The 20,838-nt window shown below is 37.2% G+C and overlaps 3 protein-coding genes across 3 annotated transcripts in view; all 3 read left to right on the top strand.

The window, feature by feature from the left end:
- Positions 1-938: 938 nt before the first annotated feature.
- LOC115418868 (SUZ domain-containing protein 1-like) lies at positions 939-5,485 on the top strand. Its single transcript, XM_030133397.1, has 4 exons — positions 939-1,392; positions 2,677-2,726; positions 2,825-3,094; positions 3,588-5,485. Exons 1-4 carry the CDS (start codon positions 1,342-1,344, stop codon positions 3,697-3,699), a joined length of 483 nt encoding a protein of 160 aa, XP_029989257.1. The 5' UTR covers positions 939-1,341; the 3' UTR covers positions 3,700-5,485.
- Positions 5,486-7,328: 1,843 nt separating this feature from the next.
- On the top strand, positions 7,329-13,993 carry necap2 (NECAP endocytosis associated 2). The gene is made up of 8 exons (XM_030133378.1): positions 7,329-7,491; positions 9,173-9,273; positions 10,882-10,986; positions 11,163-11,244; positions 11,471-11,579; positions 11,672-11,816; positions 12,755-12,839; positions 12,972-13,993. Exons 1-8 carry the CDS (start codon positions 7,397-7,399, stop codon positions 13,015-13,017), a joined length of 768 nt encoding a protein of 255 aa, XP_029989238.1. The 5' UTR covers positions 7,329-7,396; the 3' UTR covers positions 13,018-13,993.
- Positions 13,994-16,026: 2,033 nt separating this feature from the next.
- The window catches only part of crocc (ciliary rootlet coiled-coil, rootletin), a 35,388-nt gene continuing 30,576 nt past the window's right edge, over positions 16,027-20,838 (top strand). Inside the window, exon 1 of the mRNA XM_030133320.1 lies at positions 16,027-16,165. The gene's annotated coding sequence lies outside the window, so the exon portion shown is untranslated. The remainder of the gene's footprint in view (positions 16,166-20,838) is intronic.

Here is a 20,838-nt window from a genome sequence, read left to right as displayed (position 1 = left end):
TTCCCTTTTATAATATAGACCAGCACATTGACCTGTGGGGATCCACAAGTTCTAGATGTGTTAGTTTTTATGCTGTTGTGTATTCATGCACGCTGTACCACATTTGTCCAGCAGTCACCACCAAAGCGTTCTGGGCATAGCAATGTGATTATAAGGCTATTGTATTCCAAAATTACTAATATCTACCAAAATATTGGTTCTATCCACTTGCCATTTTTGCTACTGTGTTCCGTGACCAAAAATACATCTAAATGCCAAATGGCAGCAGTTAGCTCTTTCTGGATTTTGTGTGATTCCTGACACACACACACACACACACACACACACACACACACACACAGAGGCTACTTGGCTTTTATTATAGAGATTATAGGGGGATCTGAGGCCTTAATATCTGTAAAATGAATGTATCTTTTACTGAAAGAAACACTACAGGCTGAGGTGTTTTACACATAGAAAAAGTTACATATCAGAAGAACATGATAGATGTTTTATTTGTATAATAATGAATTGGCAGGTCATGAAACCCTGGATCAAATCTGAAACCTGCAAGGAAAGTCAGAAAGTGGGAAAGTGGGTTAATCTTTCAGATGGTAAAATGTTACATTCATACCATTATTGGACATTTCCACACCAAGCTGCTAAAAATAAAAGTGCCCCCCCCCCATCGGAAAACAGCAGTCATTCAAAACGAGATAAGATTATTATTCCAAACACATTAACATCTTAATACTACATTTTGGAATAACATATTAGTTAGCTCTATTATTTTACAAAAACATATTCAAGTCTTTCCTCTTAAGGGAGGGTTCACTATATAAAAAAGTTACTCAAGAGAGAAGGTTTTTTTTTTTTTTTTTTTCATTTTTGGTAGAAGTCCAAAGTTACATCAGTTAGCCTAGCAAGTAGCCATCAGTTAGCTAGCGCGAATGTTTTCCATGTTAACGTTTAACGACAGGAAAGCAGCAGTCCCTGTAACCACACACTCGGTGAGTTCGATCATATATTCTGGTCAAAGGCTATGGCTGATATTTTCCGTCTGAGCAGCATGTGAACGGCTCCAGTGGGTGATTTACCGAGGTGGATGTGACGCCAAATTTAAAGTAACAGGCAGCCGAGAGGGATTGCCTTCAGTGGCGGATTTAGCTGGTAGGCTAACACGCGGCCAAGTGACGGTTTGGAAATCTGTTCATTTTGCCTCCTTTAGATAACCAAAACTCGTTAAGTCAGAGCCCTATTAGTTTGTGTGAGCGGTGCTCGTTGTCACTGGGCCTTTCGGTACGGAGGATAAACAGTTAGCCGGTGGAGCTAAAACGGTAACCAGCCCCAGTCCTGTTAAACATGGAGGATGACGAGGTTGCAGAGAGCTGGGAAGAGGCAGCGGACAGCGGGGTAAGAGCACACTGACAGATCACACACCGTGGGAAGGTTGGGATTTCATCTTATTTTGGCAGTCAGATGGCAGGCAAGCTTATCTGGTTCGTGAAAACCTAAAAATGATGTTCGCTGTCAGTTTGTTTGTCATTTACTGTAGCAGCCCGGCTCCCTGGCTCAGACTGGTAGGCCCCCTGTCCCACATCGATGTGAAACTCCCCACTTTATTCACTAGTCCCAGAATAAGACGAGTTAAGGGTGTGGAGAAAACTGGAGTTATAATCGAGGTTACGACCTTGAAGAAAAAACTTAATTTTCACAAAGTCGCAATTTCCAAATATTATCCAATTATTTAGATCCACCCTTTGCGGAAGTGACAGACTGTACTGGAGCGAGCAGATACAATGTCACAACATTATTATCTGGTGTGTCCACAGTTCACAAAAGTACAAAAACACGATGATGTCTTAACATCTATATTACTTTCTACGTCTTCTGCTGTTAAAACACTGTCCAGAAAATCTAGGAAACAAAACCCAACACTTATTTTGATTTGGTGAAAGTGGAAGAACAAGTCTATTTATATCCTTTACTCAAGGAAAAGCAGAAGCTCCTGAATGAATTTTTCTATTTAAACTTTCCTTAGTGATTTGTCACCATTTATTATAATGTTATCCTTGGCATTTCCCTTTTTTTTTTTCAGTGACAAGCAGGTATTTTTCTGTAGTTCATTTAGTGACCATGCAGATGCTCATAAAAGCTCAGAGTAAAGTTATTTAGCAAAATATATCAATAACTGAGTGTTCCCATGCTCATTATGGAGCCTCTGAACATTAAAATGGGTCATATCTGATGCCACTGAAACACTGAGAGACTGCATTTTACCCAAACCATTTAACTGTAATGACTGAATCGGTGGTTCCAAAGTTATTAACCATTGTAGGTCAGTAGATGCCTTTAGTGACCAGTGGCTGTTAGGATACAATTAGTTATTCAACATTTCAACCACTGCCCACAAATCATTTGGTCCAAGGAAGATATGTTACTCTCCGTGCCTCAGTGACAACATTAAAATCACAATACTTGACACAACTTCCTGTACTATGTTTAATGTTCCTAAAGAGTATTTGATAAACACTGTATAAGTTCTGCATGTCTTAGCATAGTAACTTAGTGTTGGTTCATACTGATTACCTCAACAACTTCTGGACATGTCTTTTTTTTTTTTTTTTTTTTTAATTAACAGAAAAAGAATGCCGTTATTAACTTGTTACCAAACTAAAAAATATATTTTCTCTTCAGGAAATAGAGAGAAGACTTGAGGCCAAGCTGAAAATAAATCAGGAGACAAAGTAAGCAAAATGAAAATGTTTCAACAGTCTTCGGGTTATTATGTAAAGAGATCTTATCCTAGTCATTTTACTCTTGTCATACGTTTTCTTTTGTGCAGGAAGTCCAGCTTGAGTTCAGGTGGCTCACCTGTGAGAACTGCCATTGTGATTCAGGATGAGTCACTGCCTGCTGCACCTCCACCACAAATAAGGATTTTAAAGCGCCCTACAAATAATGGTACCACAGGAAACCCTGCAGCCTCCTCTCGTCCGTCTCAGCAGATGAAGTCTTTGGCCCAGCGGGAGGCAGAGTACGCAGAGGCTAGAAGAAGGATTTTGGGGAGTGCCTCATCAGACGATACGCCTCAGGACAATTCATGCCAGGACAGGTAAAACTGTCTTTAGTAAGACAAAACACCAATAAAAATTGAGAAATATGAAGTAAATGACAAAAACTTGAAACAAATCTCAAAATTTCTGAATTATTCCAAATTTGCTACAGATCATATATCACATGTTACATTTCATATTACATTTTCAGAATAAGACACGTGAAAGATACCGATATTCAGGTTTCAGAACAATTTTTGGACATTTTACAACACATTTAGAATATACATCCCATCTACTATTTAAACAAAACAACTTTTATTGACAGGTTTTAGGGTATGTGCAAATATCACAAGGTTGAACTTTTCAAGAAGGTGAAGGAATGAAAGAGGGAGCCTGCATTTGTACAATTTAAAAAAATGAATTGCACTCAAAACTATTCTATACAAATACTGGCTTTTTGGGAATAAATGCAAAAATATGTTCATGCAGATGTTGTCACTGCTTTGTGTTGAATTTTTTTGATTTCCTTTCTTTCATTCAAATCATTAGGCCAACCCGTGGAAGTGGGCAACAGCTATCGGAACAAGTCCGTCCAAACAATCATGTAATCCGCCAGCCCACTGGCCCAGATGGTACCTCAGGCTTTCGACTTTGCAGATAAATCAGAACAACCTGCTGTAAGGAATCAGCGTGAGGGGTGACAGTTAAAGGGGTTGTGTGTGGTATTAAGAGCAGAGTGGACAGATGACTTGAAATTTGACAGACATACATATGAAGACATTGCATGGATTGAGATGAACTGCCTGTGTCCACTCTGCTTACTGGCATGCTCCTTGCCTTTCGCCTTGTCTTTTCCCCCTGTGGAACTTTTCAAGGGGTTGGCAGAGATCAGCCAATGATCTGAAACCCCTTCTGTTCCACACTGTGAGCAGGCTTTAGCCTCACTTCCCCACACACTGTGATTACTTCGATGTACCATGCGGTGCCCTATGATTCTTAGTCTCATTGGTGAGCTGAGCGCCAGGGCATCAACGGTCCCCTGGAGACGCGCAAATGAATGAGCTGGCCTTTACTCCAAGTGGAACGTGGAATATGGAGTGGGTATCCACCAGGATGCTGACTTCAGTTTGCTAGGTTCATGGAAATGACGTGCTCGACAGTGCTGAGAATTTACTCTGTGTTCAGCAGCTTGGGTGTAAGGTGGTAGAAAGTCCTATGATTCAGCCTTTGAGCTGAAGAACACAGTGCTGAATAAAAGACGTGTAGTTGCTGAACAGTGACAGTGGCCCAGACCAGCATCTCCACAGCCCACAGGCCCCTGTTTGGCCCTGGAGGCTTTGAAGAGAGGCCCGGTGGGCGCACAGCCGGTGGCCAAAGATGGAAAAAGGACGGAGTGTTCCTAAATCCAAGCTTTTTCAAGCAATAATAATGGCACCCTGTTTTTTCTCAAATATTGCCTAATTAACTGTGCTGTGTTTTGTTTTGAGTAATCCTTTATTTTAAATTGTTTACATGGTTTTCTTCATGTTTTTTTTTCCAAAACATTGTATTTGGGTCAGGGTATTAGTTGTGTTTAAGAAAGTAGATGACAAAACCATAGGGAACTTTAGTGGTACATCCATATGGAATTTTATACAAATTGGAAGGACTTGCACATTCATTGAAAATTGGAAATCATCAGGCATATAATGTCCCTCAGTCTGTTGCCTTGCTGTTTCTAATCAACCAGGTGTGAACCTGTCAAACAGCAAAGTGCAATGTGAGACTTAAAATGGCAGTTGGCAAATTACACAGAAGTAACTATGACGGCCAGTTTGGAGAATTAAAGGCACACAACACCTCCTTTATTTTGTGAATAACATTCTGTCATAGTCAGGGAAACTATTGGACAACTCAACTTGAGGTGTAAGCCAAATTTCACTGCCTGGTTTTGATGAATGTCTTTCCTGGTGTTTCTGATACAACAGGATTTTACAATACTTTGGCTTTTTTTGTAAGTCATGTAAACAAAACTTTCCAAAACAATAAATAATTCTGAAGGGGATATGATCAAATATGAGGATGGGTTCAAAATAACCCAGTAAATATTAATAATGAATAATTTTAGTAATATGTAATAACATTTCACAGCAGACACTCAGTTGCCTTGGATGATGATTGATAACTAGTTGCAATGTGTCTGTTATTTCACCAAATAAGAGGTCAAATCTGACACAATACTCAGCTTCAGTGAGTAAAAGTTTCATTGAAAAATATGAACACAGTAGGGGTTAATATCACAGTGATTACTGAGGCGGCCTGTTTTTTGTTTGTCTAAAATTTTTAAGTTGACAGCTGTTTAATGCAGCTTATATGTGTATTCTTTAGGATGGTAAACACTGTTAAATGAGACAATTTACAAGGTTATTAAAAAAAAAGATGTGGATACATTTCCTGAATTCTCTGATCCCAGGACTATTTAGTTGAAATCATTTAGAGTATTCAGTCATTTTAAATTGGTACTGAAAAATAACTTCAAATCTCTTGTGACTTTGTGATGAACTCATAAACCTTTATTTCAGTCGGTCAATGTTTCTGTCTACTTGGACCTGATTGGATGTCATTTTTCATTTAAAACTTGAAAAACACAAATGAAATCTGAAAACCCTTTAATAAACACACTTTAAAAAGAGAACATGGTGTTCATGATTTGTGTGATTTAATGAAAGACTAAAAGGGGATGGTCATTCATTTATTAAGATATAAATGAATGTTTTAGAATAGTGGAGAATATGCTCTAATGTGCTTCTGTAGTGATTACACTAATATGATTACACTAATATTTGAACAGAGGGTGAAGAATAGTGTTTCATAGTCATTTCACGTGGTTAATTCTCTTCATCTGATGCTTCACAAAACCACCTAAAATAATATTTAAAACATTTTAAGTATTTTTCTTCCATCACATCTTGACCTTTGCTGTGACTGAAGGGCAATTGTTTGTTCACCTATAAGCCAGTAATTTTTTTCCTTTATTAGGAAATGCTGATTCTGTGCCACAGCAGTCATGAAAAGCTTGTAAATAATTTTCCAGACTGGGAAAATTATGTAAAAGTAAAAACAGTAAAAACTAGAAGCACTCGGAGAGCGCAGACCTCCGCCAAGGCTGATCAGTGGCCCCCCCCCGTGGGCCCCCCCACGCCAAGGAGGTTATGTTTTTGCCAGGGTTTGTTTGTTTGTCTGTCTGTCTGTTTGTCTGTCCGTTAGTGTGCAACATAACTCAAAAAGTTATGGACAGATTTTGATGAAATTTTCTGGTCTGCGCCCCCCCCCGTGGGCCCCCCCACCCCCGATCACCACCAAAATTTAATCATTTCTTCCTTATCCCATTTCCAACAAACACTGAAAATTTCATCAAAATCTGTCCATAACTTTTTGAGTTATGTTGCACACTAACGGACAGACAAACAAACAAACAAACAGACAGACAAACAAACCCTGGCAAAAACATAAACTCCTTGGCGGAGGTAAAAAGAAAAAAGAAAAAAAAAAAGTGTTTATTCAGTAAAAGGGCGCAGAGGGAAAATAATGAAAATTGAGTAAGACCCAAGGTTTAGGTTTAGGAAGGACTTACATGCTGGCTTTGTGTTTTTGTTTTGCTAACAACAATGTGTGTTTGCATTATTTATGTAACTGAATTACATAAATGACAATGGAGAATAAAAAGAGATTGGCTTGCTTTTCAAAACATGCTATAAATGTGTTTAAAGGTTGTGAATGGTCACAGAAATTATATAAATTAAGTGAAAACATTTGCAATTTTATCTGTGAGAATGTGTTTGAAACCTGATATTTTGCACAGACACATTATCAAGTTATATGCAGCTATGGTACAATTATTTGTACAGTTGTGGATAACAAGGGGGAGTATCAACCAGCTTCTTATTATTAAAATGTAAGAAAATGGAGGCTCAGAGAAGTTTGCCTGAAAATATTGTCAAATGAATGATGTGTGAATAGTTGCATTAGTTGTTCATTTCATTCAGGAGGTTGACCTGATTCTATATGTGAACCAGGTTAACGTGGCCTGAAATTGTACACCTGCAGGGGCTTGTACTGATGACATGATCTGCCTGGAAGAGCCGTGTACAACATTTTCAGGTTTGAATTATTAACAGTAGCCATTCATGTAGCTGTTATTACCACCCTGACTCTGCTGTGTTGTCATCCTCTCAGCCTCCTCACCTTGTACCTGACCATCCCCACCGGAGGAGGCGCTGTTCGCAGTGGCTCAGCTGGGTCCTGTCTTGTGGTTCAACCCTAGCCGTGGTGTCCATTGAAAGTCGGAAGTTGGCATTTACTTAGTTAAACTTGACAAAATGGCAGAAGACAACAGTTATGAGTCCATGCTGTGTGTAAAGCCTGAGGTCCATGTTTACCGAATCCCACCGCGGGCTTCTAATCGCGGATATCGGTAAGATCACCACAGCTACGGCTAACGTTGAAAACTGACAAGTGTCCTGTTAGCAAGCTAATGCAACGGACATGCATCCATTATCGGACAGCGAGTTGCTCTGGGTGTACGCTAGACATTTTTATTTACTTCCCTGCTACTAAGTCGATCTCTCTTCACCCATTAAGCTAATTAAATGCTAATTGAGAAATGCTGAAACTAAATTATGGTGGCTAATACAGATCCTAATACCTACCTTAACCAAACGCGTTCGCTTGTCAACGCACCAGTACTGTTTCAGGAAATAGATGTCCTCAGCTGAATTTGTCACCAAGCAGTTCTTCACTTGTTTTTCATGCTTATTACTAAAACTTGACATTAGTTGTGCAAGATACGATTGAGTATGACTTAACAGAAAACTTCAGAAGACCGATACAGTATGTCCGATAATGGATGCATCGTCTGGGAGTTAGCGCTAACAGTTGAGTGTTCAGAAGGGTCGGTAAAAGTCAGTGTTGCTGAATAATTTATCATGAAATGCGTGGGTTATTGTTAAGCTGTAGTTTAGTGAATTGTGCGCTTTGTATAGTGATAACGTTACCGAGCGTATAAATGGAAACAGGGAAACTTTAACGTTATTGTGACACCTGCCTGTTGTTTTCACCGTCATGACAATTAGTTTTTGGTTGAGTTACATCATCACGTGACAGACTGTCCTCCAAAACAAACAATGAACATGTTTGTATGAACATAAAGATGATAAAGACACTTAGCATACATACAACATGTGCTCATTTATATATCATTAGTGAACAATGTTTTTCTATCCAAACTCAAACACTTATGTAACATTTACACAAGTAGGCCAATATAGGTTTCAGTTACTCTTGGCAAATTTTTTTCTAGTGGTCATGATTTTCTCCAGTTTTTCCTTCCTTCCTTGTGTAGAACAATGAAATACCTGTTAGTTTAGTTCTGTACTTTTCTTAAACAGGTGTAAACATGTTCAGACTTTTTCTTTCTCCTAGACAAACTGAGTGCTGTTGAATTAGGGCTGAGCAATAATTAGCAAAGATTAATTAAATTGATTTATTTCTTGGAAGTTTTTGCTCTCTAATACCTGTGAAAAGTGGCAAAAATTTAAATTGTGTAATCAGCAGATCTGTTCTACTGCATAAATATTACAAATGTATCCTTTATGGTATAATACATTAAATGTAAATGTCTTTCTCCAGTCAGCGTCAGTGGTGTGTTTTGGTTTTTTTTTTAATTATTGTTTTTTTTTGTATATTTCATTAGGCAACACATTCTGACACCCTCGGGAGTGCTTCTTTTTGTTGTTGTGTATTGATATTGCACATACACACCAAATCTTTCTTTCACCAAATGAAGAAAAAGTTTTATCTTGTGCTCATGTTGAAAGTAAAAAAAAAGATCATAAGAATATGTGATTAATTTTATTTATTTATTTACCATTGACAAAAGAGGAGGTTCAGTTTTCGTTTTGTGGTATCAACTAGCCCTACATTGACATATAGTTGGTATTTTGAATTGAAAGACTCTCATTTATTCCTTAACTCTAAAACTTCCCTTTTCACTTCCTCCATCTTTTTAAAACCTAAGCTGAAAGCTGTTTTCTGGTGTTTGCTGACCACACAAATTTATCTACAGTCACCGACATGTGTCATTCCTGTTTTTCTAGAGCTGCTGACTGGAAGCTGGATGAACCTGCATGGAGTGGGAGGATGAAAATCACAGCCAAAGGCAAAATGGCTTTCATCAAATTAGAGGACAAAAATACAGGTAAATATAAGGGACGTCTGCTTCTTTTTTATCTGTCTCTCAGCAAACACCATCAACACTCACTGCTTTTCAGTCAAGTGTTTTATGCAAACCTTCCTGTCTGCATGTGACTGTACAGCCATAACAAACTGATACATTTAGTCATTCAAATGAGTCTCTTTACTTTCCATAGAGGTAAATCACTGACTGTTAAAATGAGATGTCCTCTTTTAATTTTGTTTGCTGATCATATGAGGGAAAAAATTAAAACTTGATTCAAATTTGCAGTATCAAAGAGACAGAAAACTGTAGTGACAATAATAATGAATTTAGTACACAGTTACATCTAGGAATTACAACAGTGGAACCATAAAAGCACTTCATCAAGATAAAACAACAACAACTCTAAGAAACATGGGGTGAAATTAAAAAAAAAAAAAGTAATTGCCTGAGAAATAAAAAGAATGCAATCTTGAAATTTTTTTTCTGCAACAACAACAATAATAAAATGTAGTAAAATATTTCAGCATTAAAAATGAAAGTAATGAAATATAAGGGGAATAAACTATTATGAACTTTATAACTACATAATCCAGTGTTTATCACACCTTATGGGGACAGAGGGCCACTCAGCCTTAGAATGCAGCACATAGTGATGAGGATTATACTTATACGTATTACCAGTAATAAATCTTTAGGCAAATGGATATCGATCTACTCTGCTCTGAAAAACTCCTCTAGATAGTTTTGAACTGACAACATTAGATTAGATTGTAAGGCTTTTCAGTGGGCTTTGTGCCTTTTTGAAAATAAGTTCTGCTTACACATGTAAATTATCTTAAAATAAAGTATAGCAATCATCATTTTACAATTTTTCTGTTTATAAAAAATTCTAAAACTGACAGTGACAGTAACTTGTTTAACTGCATACTAATACACCAGTGGTATTATAAACAAAATTTCTGAATTTTATAGATGGCATGTAAAAGGCTCAGTTTGGGTGTTTGTTCTTTTTTCTGAATCATTTTCTGATCCAGACACATGGGATATTTAGATATTATTCCAGGCCAGCTGGGGTGGAGATCATCTATGATTGAGATGAATTTCTAGAAAGAAAAGACAGCATTTCTGATTTGAAGAAGAAACAAATTTTAATTGTAAACATTGACCTGGATATCAACAGGGTTTTAGATTTACACAAAGGATAAAAGAGGGAGGATGTGCTGACATGACCATCAGTGGAAAACTAAAATAATTCTGTTTTAATTGGCACATGCACAGTACACACAGCTGGATGTGAACAGGAGTATTCATTTTCAGTGGCCATGTTACACGTTTATTAGGAATTCTATTTTGGAATAATGCCAATATTTGGTGCTTGTTACTGCAGACTAGATGCATAAACTGCTTTCCAGTGTTATCTTTTTAGTGAAATGTATTTTTGACAGTGTTTTACTTCTCAAGTAAAACATGCACACAAGTTTAACACCTTTGCTGTCTTACTAACAGTCTTGGTAAAGAACAGTATAGACTGTTAGTTGGTCTTACTAACAGTCTTGGTAAGTTGTTTTTTCTTCATTTGTTTGTGTTTGATAATCCCTGGGGCGGTGTTTGTGGTGAATATTACAGGTGAGCTGTTTGCTCAAGCTTCAGTGGATCAGTATCCAGGCTGTGCTGTTGAAGCAGTCACAGACTCCAGCAGGTATTTTGTCATCAGGATAGAAGATGGCAATGGTAAGACACAATCAACACCAAGTCTTTTATATATTTTTTAAAGTTGGTTCACAATCATTCTATTCAGATTTCCTCAGAATACTGAAAAAACAATATTTGTTTTTACTGCAAAAAGGTGACAGAGGCCATTAATGACCCTTAATATATTTTTGTTCATTTAACTGTTTTGTTTAAAGGACGTCACGCTTTTATTGGCCTGGGTTTCGCTGATCGTGGAGATTCATTTGACTTCAACGTAGCTTTACAAGATCATTTTAAGTAAGTCAATTATGATTCCAGAGGCTTTTTAAACAATCTATATTTCCCTCTATGTCCTAAGTAGCTAGCATTCATGCTAAACTATGTTAGCAGTTAAAGTTAAAACATTTTTGAACATCAATATCCTGCAAAACCTCACCATTTCTGTTTATTAAACAATTAAAAACTTAATTGTAACCAAAGTTATTTCAACAATAATTATCTTTAAAACTTTTTTTTCCTAAAGGTGGGTGAAACAAGAAGGTGAACTCGCAAAACTGGAAGCTACTCAGAGCACAGCTCCAAAACTGGACCTGAGCTTCAAAGAGGGACAAACCATAAAGATCAGCATCGGGGTGAGTGGAAACAAGAATTACAGATAAGAAGAAGACATTAACCACTTGTCAAAGTTGGATATTTAAAACAGTTATGACTTTCTCTGTGACAGAACATCAAGAAAAAGGATGCCGGCATGGCCAAATCACGGCCGATGGGTGGGGGTCTCCTCCCACCTCCACCAGGAGCTAAGGCTGGATGTATCATTCCTCCTCCTGGAGGCCAGCAGACCACCCCACCTGCCCAGACAAACCCTGGTGACCACTGTGTTTTTACATCTAACACCATCAATGTTATGGTATTAAAGGGTCAGATTTGTGTTACTGTTGGAGTTTGTTTTGTGGTGGGAGCTGATGGCTTGTTGACATGAGCTGATAGCCTACATCCATAAAAGCGGCTTACATACAGAGTCAGACGGGTTTTCTGTGAAAATCTTTACACATTCACAATTTCTTCAGTGCCTCTCTTCTTTGCCTTAATCGCCTCAATTGTGATTAATGCTTTTGTTATATTGTTATTGCGTGACTCTTCAATTCTCATTGGGCAGAATGTCATCACTGAGTGGTCACTGATTGGTCAGTGATGGTGCTCTATGGTCTGTTCTGTTCTTGTCTAACAGACTATTTTATTTAACCATAGAAACTGTCATTTGATTTGATTTCCTTGGTAAATAGACAATTTATTAAATGCAGTAATGGACTGAGGGTGAGTACAGAGTACAGTGGGTACCATTTTGTGGTATTTAAAGGTTCAGTGTGATGTTTAGTGATATCTGGTGGGAATGTTGCAGTTTGCAACCAACTGAATTCCTCCCCCGCCCTCTTCTACAGAGGTCTCTTTGAAGTCTCATGTTAGAGTTATTTTATCTGGTCTGGGCTCTTTAGGTAAGGTTATAATACAAACTTAGCTGATGACACTAACGTACCTTAACACTGGATGTCATCTACTATAAAATGAGAAAAAGCAGAAGAGGAAGTCGACTCTAACTGTTACAGAAATATGGAACATTTCTTCAGTCATATCCTCTTATTTCTTTCACACTGGCCCCTCAGTGATTGGGTTGCTGTACGCAATTCCTTATTTTGTGTTATTCTACAGTGTTTTTTAATCACTATTCTTATAATTCCACAGTATATTGTGAGATTAAATGAAGCCTGAATGAGTTTTGATACTGACACATTTCCTGTAACTTCAGCCCCTCTTTTAGACTTCGGCTCTCCTGTCTCTGCAGCCCAGCCCAGCTCTGATCTGTGGGGAGACTTCACATCTGCAGGCTCCAAGTAAGATATGCCACACCCTTTCTGTCATTATCATCATGTCCAGTCTCTCACATATATGTACTGTGTATATTCTGTTTTTTTTGGTTCTTCATTGTGTCATCACCCTCATCTTCCATCCGCTCTCCTCCACAGCTCCAGTAAAGATGCTGTCAAATCAGGATGGGTGCAGTTTAGTTGAGTCGTGAAAAAGTGTGCACACACTCAGGTTCCATACATTCCATGGACATGACGACGGGGGCAAAGGAAAGTAGAAATGTGGAGCTGTTGGCAAACCTGACTGGCTCATTCACTACAGTCTGTTCACATAAACATCACCCTGCTGTCAACATACTCTTGAGAAACAAACAATAAAATGTACATATTTTTTACAATATTACTCTTTTCCACACTCTGCTATGCAGTAGTTTTCATAGTAAGGTAACTGCTAAACCTGTCAGGTATGGAGTTTTTGATCCAATGAGCGTCTTGAAGGTTGAAGGTAAAGTCTGTCTCGTCACACTAACCGAATGAAAACATCTATTCATGACTTTAAATCAAATGTGCCCATTTGTACTTGTGCTTTTAGTTCTTTTAGTACATTTTCACTTTACCTGTCCAGAATCAGGATCAACTGTGTCCCTCTATATCATGAATATGATAAGTTTTCTTGTTTTTCTGTCAATTAGTTTTACTGTAGCAGCACCATTCATCTCAATATTTGTACCATTTGGGAAAGTTTACCTTTTGTTGTATCCATGCTGTGTTTTGCTTTCTGCCAGTATGTGTGTTTCTCAATACCCCCACCTATCTAGCATTTAAGATCCTCCAAAGCCCAGATGATCTACGATGAAGTTGATTAGTTTTACCTTAAAGCTCCTAAACTGCCATCAAAAATACAAAAATATTTTTGTCACAGCATTGTGGTGAAACACAATATCCACCTGTTCCATCATTCAACATTTGGACAAATTTATGTCTGTCCACATTTGTCTTCATGTACATCCTCCATGTGTCATTTGCCTTGTGTGTTTTCACTTTTACAAATGTGCCTTTTACCAAATAGAAATCTCTAATCTTGTTGAGCAATCGATGAAGTGCCTTCCTTCAAAAAAGAAGACCTAAATGTATAAAATGATAACCTATGACTTCTTGTAAATAAAAGTGTACTTCATTGACCCTTGTTTTGTTTTGTTTTTCTCTGTCAGCTCTCATCACTTTGCACTGACCTCCAGAGAAAGGATTAGATCTGAATGCATTAGATCTGAATGCCTTTTGTCTCAGATACTTGACACCTTTGGTACAATATGTTCTCAAGTGTCAGAGTTATAAAGGTGCTACAGAAGGTTATTGATGGGCTCATACTGTAAACACATTAAACAATACCGGTAAGAATTTATAATTACAGTCAGTAATTCAATGTGACTGCATTGTAAAGTTTAGTAAGCTTCAGCCTGTTTTTTTATAGAAATATGTTAACGTACAGCCTACACTTACAACAAAAGGCTTTTTAATACAAAGTCCATTCAGATGCGATCTGAAAGTAGGTGACCCATTTAAATCATTATTATATTTTAATTCTGGTGTAGTATAGGATATATGTATACTGTATGCAGCTTTGGAAATGATCTGTGACAAAGCTATGAAAAGACATTTCATTGTCTTCTATAGCCATCATAGTTTTGTTGTGTGTAAATGTGAGGCAAAAACCTGACAAAACATGCATGCTTTACAAATTTATTAAATAATATGTATTTAAATTAATAACAAAAACCCAATAAATGAAAACAGAATATCAGAGGGGGGGCTGTCATTGAAAGTACAGATGATCACAAGAGATTTAATATTTATTTCACAGCTATGTAGTGTATATGTAGGCTACAACAATCCATATATTAACCAGTAAAGAAATATGTCACACTTTAAAAATACAACAAAACTCTTTCAAGAAAATACTGGAAGTTGATCCTGTTTTCATAATATGTCACAGAGGGGATTGATTTGTATTTTGAGGCTTTTTAACAAAATAAATGTGTCAAAATTATTGTCAGTTACAGCCCACGTCAAACACAGATGTCATAGATCATACAGGATGGATTTGCGATGTGCAAAAATTACACTCTCAAGGCTGTCAAACTTGTGTTAGTTCAGGAGCCACACACAGGCCACTGTGATCTGAAGTAAAATAAATAATGACAACTCCAAATTTTCTTCTTGGTTTAATGTGAAAAAAGGAAATTACATGATGAGAATTTCCATTTACAAACTATCCTTTCACAAAAAAGTGTGAATTACCTGAATGAATATGAACAACTTGATATGTCTTGAGAAAAATAGTGCAGTTTTTACAATATTATGTTGAGTTACTGTTACTAAATGTTTTGTGCATTTGTTTTTGCTTTTTTTTTTTTTTTTTTTTTTTTTTTTTTACATTTATTAGAACAAATTCCTTGACATATAGTTTAGTCTTATACATAATGAACAATTCTTGTCTTATACATATTTCTTCCTACTCATACACAAACATGTACGAAAGAAAGAAAGAAAGAGAAAGAAAGAAAGAAAGAAAGAAAGAAAGAAAGAAAGAAAGAACACCCCTCCACAGGTCAGCAACATATGTTCTTTGTCAGATAGGATCCACTGGTCCACAGTGGGTGGGTGGGGTTTAAGTCAGTGTATAGTAATAATTTTATGAGCTAGTAATACAAGAACTCTAAGCATATATATCGTTTGTTTTGTGCATTTGTAGATCCACTATAATCTGTAAATTGTGTTAATAACAACCTGAGACATAATATTGTTGAAACTGCACTTAAGAAATTTCAGGTTTTGCATCTAATTTTTCATTTCAATTTTGTGTTTATGTAATATTTATATGGATACCAGATATTTATATTTAATTTTTCACTTGGTTGTGGTTTTTCCACCTGTCCTTAACTGAAAGTTTCCCCCGGTGGGATAAATAAAGTCACATTATATTTTATCATGGTTCAGATTATTCACATTTTCATTATGTAATTTTACTTTTTTCACACTGAAAGAGAAAAATTAGGAGTATTATTGTGCCTGTTACTGTACTGTGTGAGCTCCCCTTGGTGTGTATGTGCTGAGCCTGTTTCCTCCAGTGTAAACGCAGTCTGTCTCCAGGCTGGAGCTGCAGTTGCTCAGTGAACTGGAAGTCCCTCCCCGGAAAAAGCATGGGGAAGACTTCGGAACAAACCTCCAGAGCTGAGAGCAGCTGATGGTCCGTCTGTAACTGTGGATGTGGATCTGTTTTGGACTCGGCTCCTCTGGCCGATCAGGAGGATGGATGAGACGCACAGAAACCCTCGACCTGAAGATCCGTTAAGGTGAGTGTTTGTATCAGATGAGGAAGTGGATGGGTTCGCACAGACATCCATGTACTGCGCGCCGTGGGGATGTCTCCACGCACACGCACAGATTTCTATTTTCGGTTTGATTCTGTTTCTTCTTCTGCAGCAGAAGCAACACGATTATGTCACCATTTCAGTCTGTAATACTGCAAACCAAAGTATTTCATCAGCTGAATTAGTTTCTATGTGACATAGTTTGGGGTCGGACTCCTCCTCCAACTGCAGACACAGATGTTTGAAAACTTGGGCGTGTCTTGTTGGATGCACTTTTACTTTTAGGAGAAAGTGGACAGTGATGAATGAAAAACACACCAGTTACTGTGGTACCGAGTTATGTATTCTAGACACATTTAACTGACTCATTTAATGAACTAGAGACACTCAGTTTACTTTAACACTAGTGATTTTTGACAGAATATGATCAGACCACTATTGATTTAATATGGTATATAATATAAAGAGGTTGTTACACATAGACTTTAGTGTGTGATAAGTCTTTTTTGTAGAATAGCTGTTATGTTTGGTTTGACTGAGCAACAGGTAGAATGAGATCAGCTTTTTCAGCCGGTGGGTCGTGACCCAAAAGTGGGTCATTAGTGTGATTAAAAAAAACAAAGGCCTTTTCATGGTCTTTTTATTGTTTAAACTGTCTGATGTGAGTCTTTTACTTTGACAAACATGTAAAAGATGTAGAACAGGATGGTGTTGCCATGGAAACTAGTCACTGGTTGAAAGATGACTAAATTTAGATTTTATTCACAAATAGCTGTTGATAAAAAGGGACTGAAACTCAAATATGTCACGTGTCAAAACAGAAATGTTATTTGGAACTGAAAAACACAGTTTTCAGCTTTGTAAGGCAAGGCAAGTTTATTTGTATAGAACATTTCAGCAACAAGGCAATTCAAGATTCTTGTAAGCTTTACTGATTGTGTTCCAACACGTGTGGTAAATATATCTGTAAACTGTGTTTGAAAAATATGCTAACATCTTATTAGTTCCATAAGTGAGTGGTGACTTGATGACCAGGGGAAAATGTGGGGAATGGTGAGAGCACATGAGAACCACTGGTTCTTTATATTCAGTAGTTTATTTAGAAGTCATGTGAGCATGCAAGTCCTTATATTGGCACTTTATTTACTTATTAACCCTTTTACTTCTGCTTTTTAACAGTTTAATTATCTTGGGAGCTCATAGCTAAATGTTCTTTGTCATTTTCACTTTTCCACTTTCCTCCAGTTTTTAATTTTGGATAAATTTGAATTAATTATTTGCATTAGTAAATAATGCCTTTATTCAGTGTTTATATATAAATTCATACATACTTTCATTCAAAATTGAGTAGAGGCTGTGAATCTCAGAAAAACACACTGAAATCAATGCTAGATATTTAATAGACAGCAGGCACCAGAAACTGAATAAACTAAAAGTCTTGAGTTTGGTAATTGATGAGGCAACATCACATTTAAGTCAATGGGAAGCAGAGACTATGATAGTATGAACCCACGTGACAGGTGGTTAGAATCTCTATAAATACTTCTTTATTCTTGGTGTGGTATATTGAAACCAGATGTTTGTGTTTAAACTGTATGAGTGAAAGCGTTCTTTCAGAGGTTTTGTGTACACATGCCAGTTCCTCATGAGCATAGGGGAACTGTCTTTGTGTGTGTGTTGTGGCTGTGTTGTGTTGGGGGTCTGTATTGAAACAATGACCCTCTTGTCTGTAACTATGACAATGATACACAAAGTGGTGCAGTGTAGAGACACCCTCCTGTTTTATACTTGATAACAGATATGTTTAAAAGTCCTCTATCACTGCATAAAAAGTTTATAAATGCATAGTGGGAAATCTTAAAATAATAACAACCTGTGGATGACCTAATGTGAGTATATAATTGTATAGAGGATTTAAGTCTGTCATAAACCCTTAGTTGAGGTGTTAAGCTGATTAATGTTACACTTTTACACATTATCTAGTAACATTTGGGATGATGCCTGTTGAGCTACTGAAAATTAATACAACTTGTGGACATATATATGCTGTTAAACATGTGTGCATTACCTTTGGTAACACAGTATCTTAAAAAACACTCCGAATACTATTCCAATGCAACTTTATGCAGTATTAGTAGAGCTGCACAATATATCGTTTGAGCATCGTCATCGCAATGTACGTGTGTGCAATAGTCACATCACAGGTCCTGCAATGTAGGAGGCAAATGAACTCAATGTGTTCTCATCTAATTTCAACCTGGATACCTGACGCACAATACACGCAGCGATCCACCAATCACAATTGTTCTTAATCAGTTTGCCGAAGCAGACCATGCCCAAAAAGCATGGAGTGAGTTGCTGGTAACAACATTGAAAAATTAGCAACAAACAAGAGAAAATCACTGAAAATGAAGACTTGGTACCAAAAAGAAAAGCAACGTCAGCTATCTGGAGTTCTTTTGGCTACAAGAAGGAGGAAACTGAAACATGTGTTCAGTGTCAACAGTGCCTTGCACCTGTCGCCACAATGAGACATAACACAACTAATTTGTTTGACCATTTATGTCAGCACCACACAGCTATTATATCCTCCTGAGTATTTTTTCATATCACAATATATATTGCAGGGTTAAAAAATTTTTTTTTAAAAATCGCAATGTAAGTTTTTTTCCAGTATTGTGCAGCCCTAAGTATTAGTACAAAATATGTGGAGTGTACATAAGTTGGACATTTTCTACTAGAGGTGGGAGCAAGTTACACATTTGCAAGCAACAAGTAAGTCTGCATTCATAACATTTAAGTCTCATGCACGTCATGGCAAGTCATTGTTGAGGTCAAGTCAACTGGTGAGTGAAAACATAGGAAATCATCTGTTGAGATGTATATATATCGCTATCTCTCTCAACAACTGATAATATTTACTTCATATACCAATTAATAGCACAAATACAAACATTAGACTCAGCTTTATTGTTATTCAATCAATGGTACATGATAGAATGAAATGTAGTTACCCAGGTTTCAGTTTTAACATTGAAGATAAAGAATAAAATCTAAAATAAGATATATATACAGTTAGTAGGGTAGACTAAAACTACCATAATAATAATATTAATAATATTAAAAAATAAAAAATAAAAAATTGAAAAAGAATTTTAAAAAAAAGTCTTCATATGCACAAAATTCACAGTGTGCAGCAAAAGTACAGTTAAAGTGGTGGTGCATACAGCAGCAGCATTAGCAGCAGAAACAGTGAAATAAAGTGATAAAAGTGTTAAAGTTCACAAGGCTTGGACCCAAATGCATGAGACAGAGACTGATGGAACTAAATTTGAGCATTTATTTACTCAGAAGGAGGAACAAAAAGGTCTTCACAAACGCAGAATCAAAACTAACAAAAAGATCTTCACAAATGTGGAATCAAAAAAACCAAAAAGATCTTCACAAATGTGGAATAAAAAAAACAACAAACAAGTCTTTACCAACGTAGAATCAAAAAACTCACAATTAGAACTTGACAACACAGCAGAGCAGGAGAAGGTCGAGGGAGATCTTGGCTTGGCATAAAAGACACACTGACAACCGACAAGAGGAGAGGAGGGTATATAAAGGAGTGAGGTAATGAGCCCCCGGTGCAGATAATCAAGGGAATCAGGGAGGACACAGACAAGACAGACACAGTGTACACAAGCAAACAGAAACCCCTCACCAAAATAAAACAGGAAGTGAACAAAACCAACTGACATAAATTGCTAACACTGCTGAGGGCGGTGCATCACAAACAGTGTGGCAACATGTGCAAACATTTTATAATTGACAGAAACCAATATGGCTGTTTGTGCTCTGTGTGGCCCCTGAGCAATAATGAGTTGGACACCCTGGACTGTTGATGTCATCAGTGTAGATTTTGCATTTTGCAAATTCATTCCATGGACCAGATTGGAAGGTTTGGCAGCCGATTTTTGCCCGCAGACTTTATGTTTGACACCACTGGTCTAAGAGATAAAATTGGCACAAAGTTTCCCAGATAGCAAATATTTTGGCAGTATTATGGCATACATTTGGCATTTTTGGCTTTCTTTTGGCATTATGAAAACCTTTAGGCTTAACTATGGTATGATTAAGGTTATTCATAATAGATATGGAGGCACCAGCAGTATATGGCTGAGTTCTGGCATATGTCTAGTTAACCAAAAGACTGGGCAAAGAGCAGGATCAAGTATAGGGATGGTATGGCATGTTTATGGCAAGACAGAAGATTGAGTAAAGAGCGGCAACATCTTATTCCATATATGGATGTGTTTTGGTAGTGTTTTGGCATATTTCTGTAAAGCCAAAACACTGCACAAAGAGCGGGAATTTCTACCCAGAAGAAAACCCCACTTCATTTTAAAAGCATGATCACCACAAATTTGGGGTGAATTTTGGCCTCCTTTCTTTGGGTCAGTTTTGGTTACTTTTTGGCTGGATTATGGGGATCTGGGGCTTTTCTGGGACAATTATGGCTATATTTTGGAAGTCCGCAATTTGTTTTGAGTGAATTTTGGCTTCCTTCTGGTTTGATTTTGGCTTGCCTATTATGGGCCATTTAGGACCCATACATCTGCCCAGAACTTTGCCAAAATGGCATGCCAGTTTTGGGCAAGATTTAAGCC

Source organism: Sphaeramia orbicularis, chromosome 5, assembly GCF_902148855.1.
Source record: "Sphaeramia orbicularis chromosome 5, fSphaOr1.1, whole genome shotgun sequence".
NCBI lineage: Eukaryota > Metazoa > Chordata > Actinopteri > Kurtiformes > Apogonidae > Sphaeramia > Sphaeramia orbicularis.
Note: the sequence above shows the minus strand (reverse complement) of the source record. Positions and strands in the feature narration are given on the sequence as shown.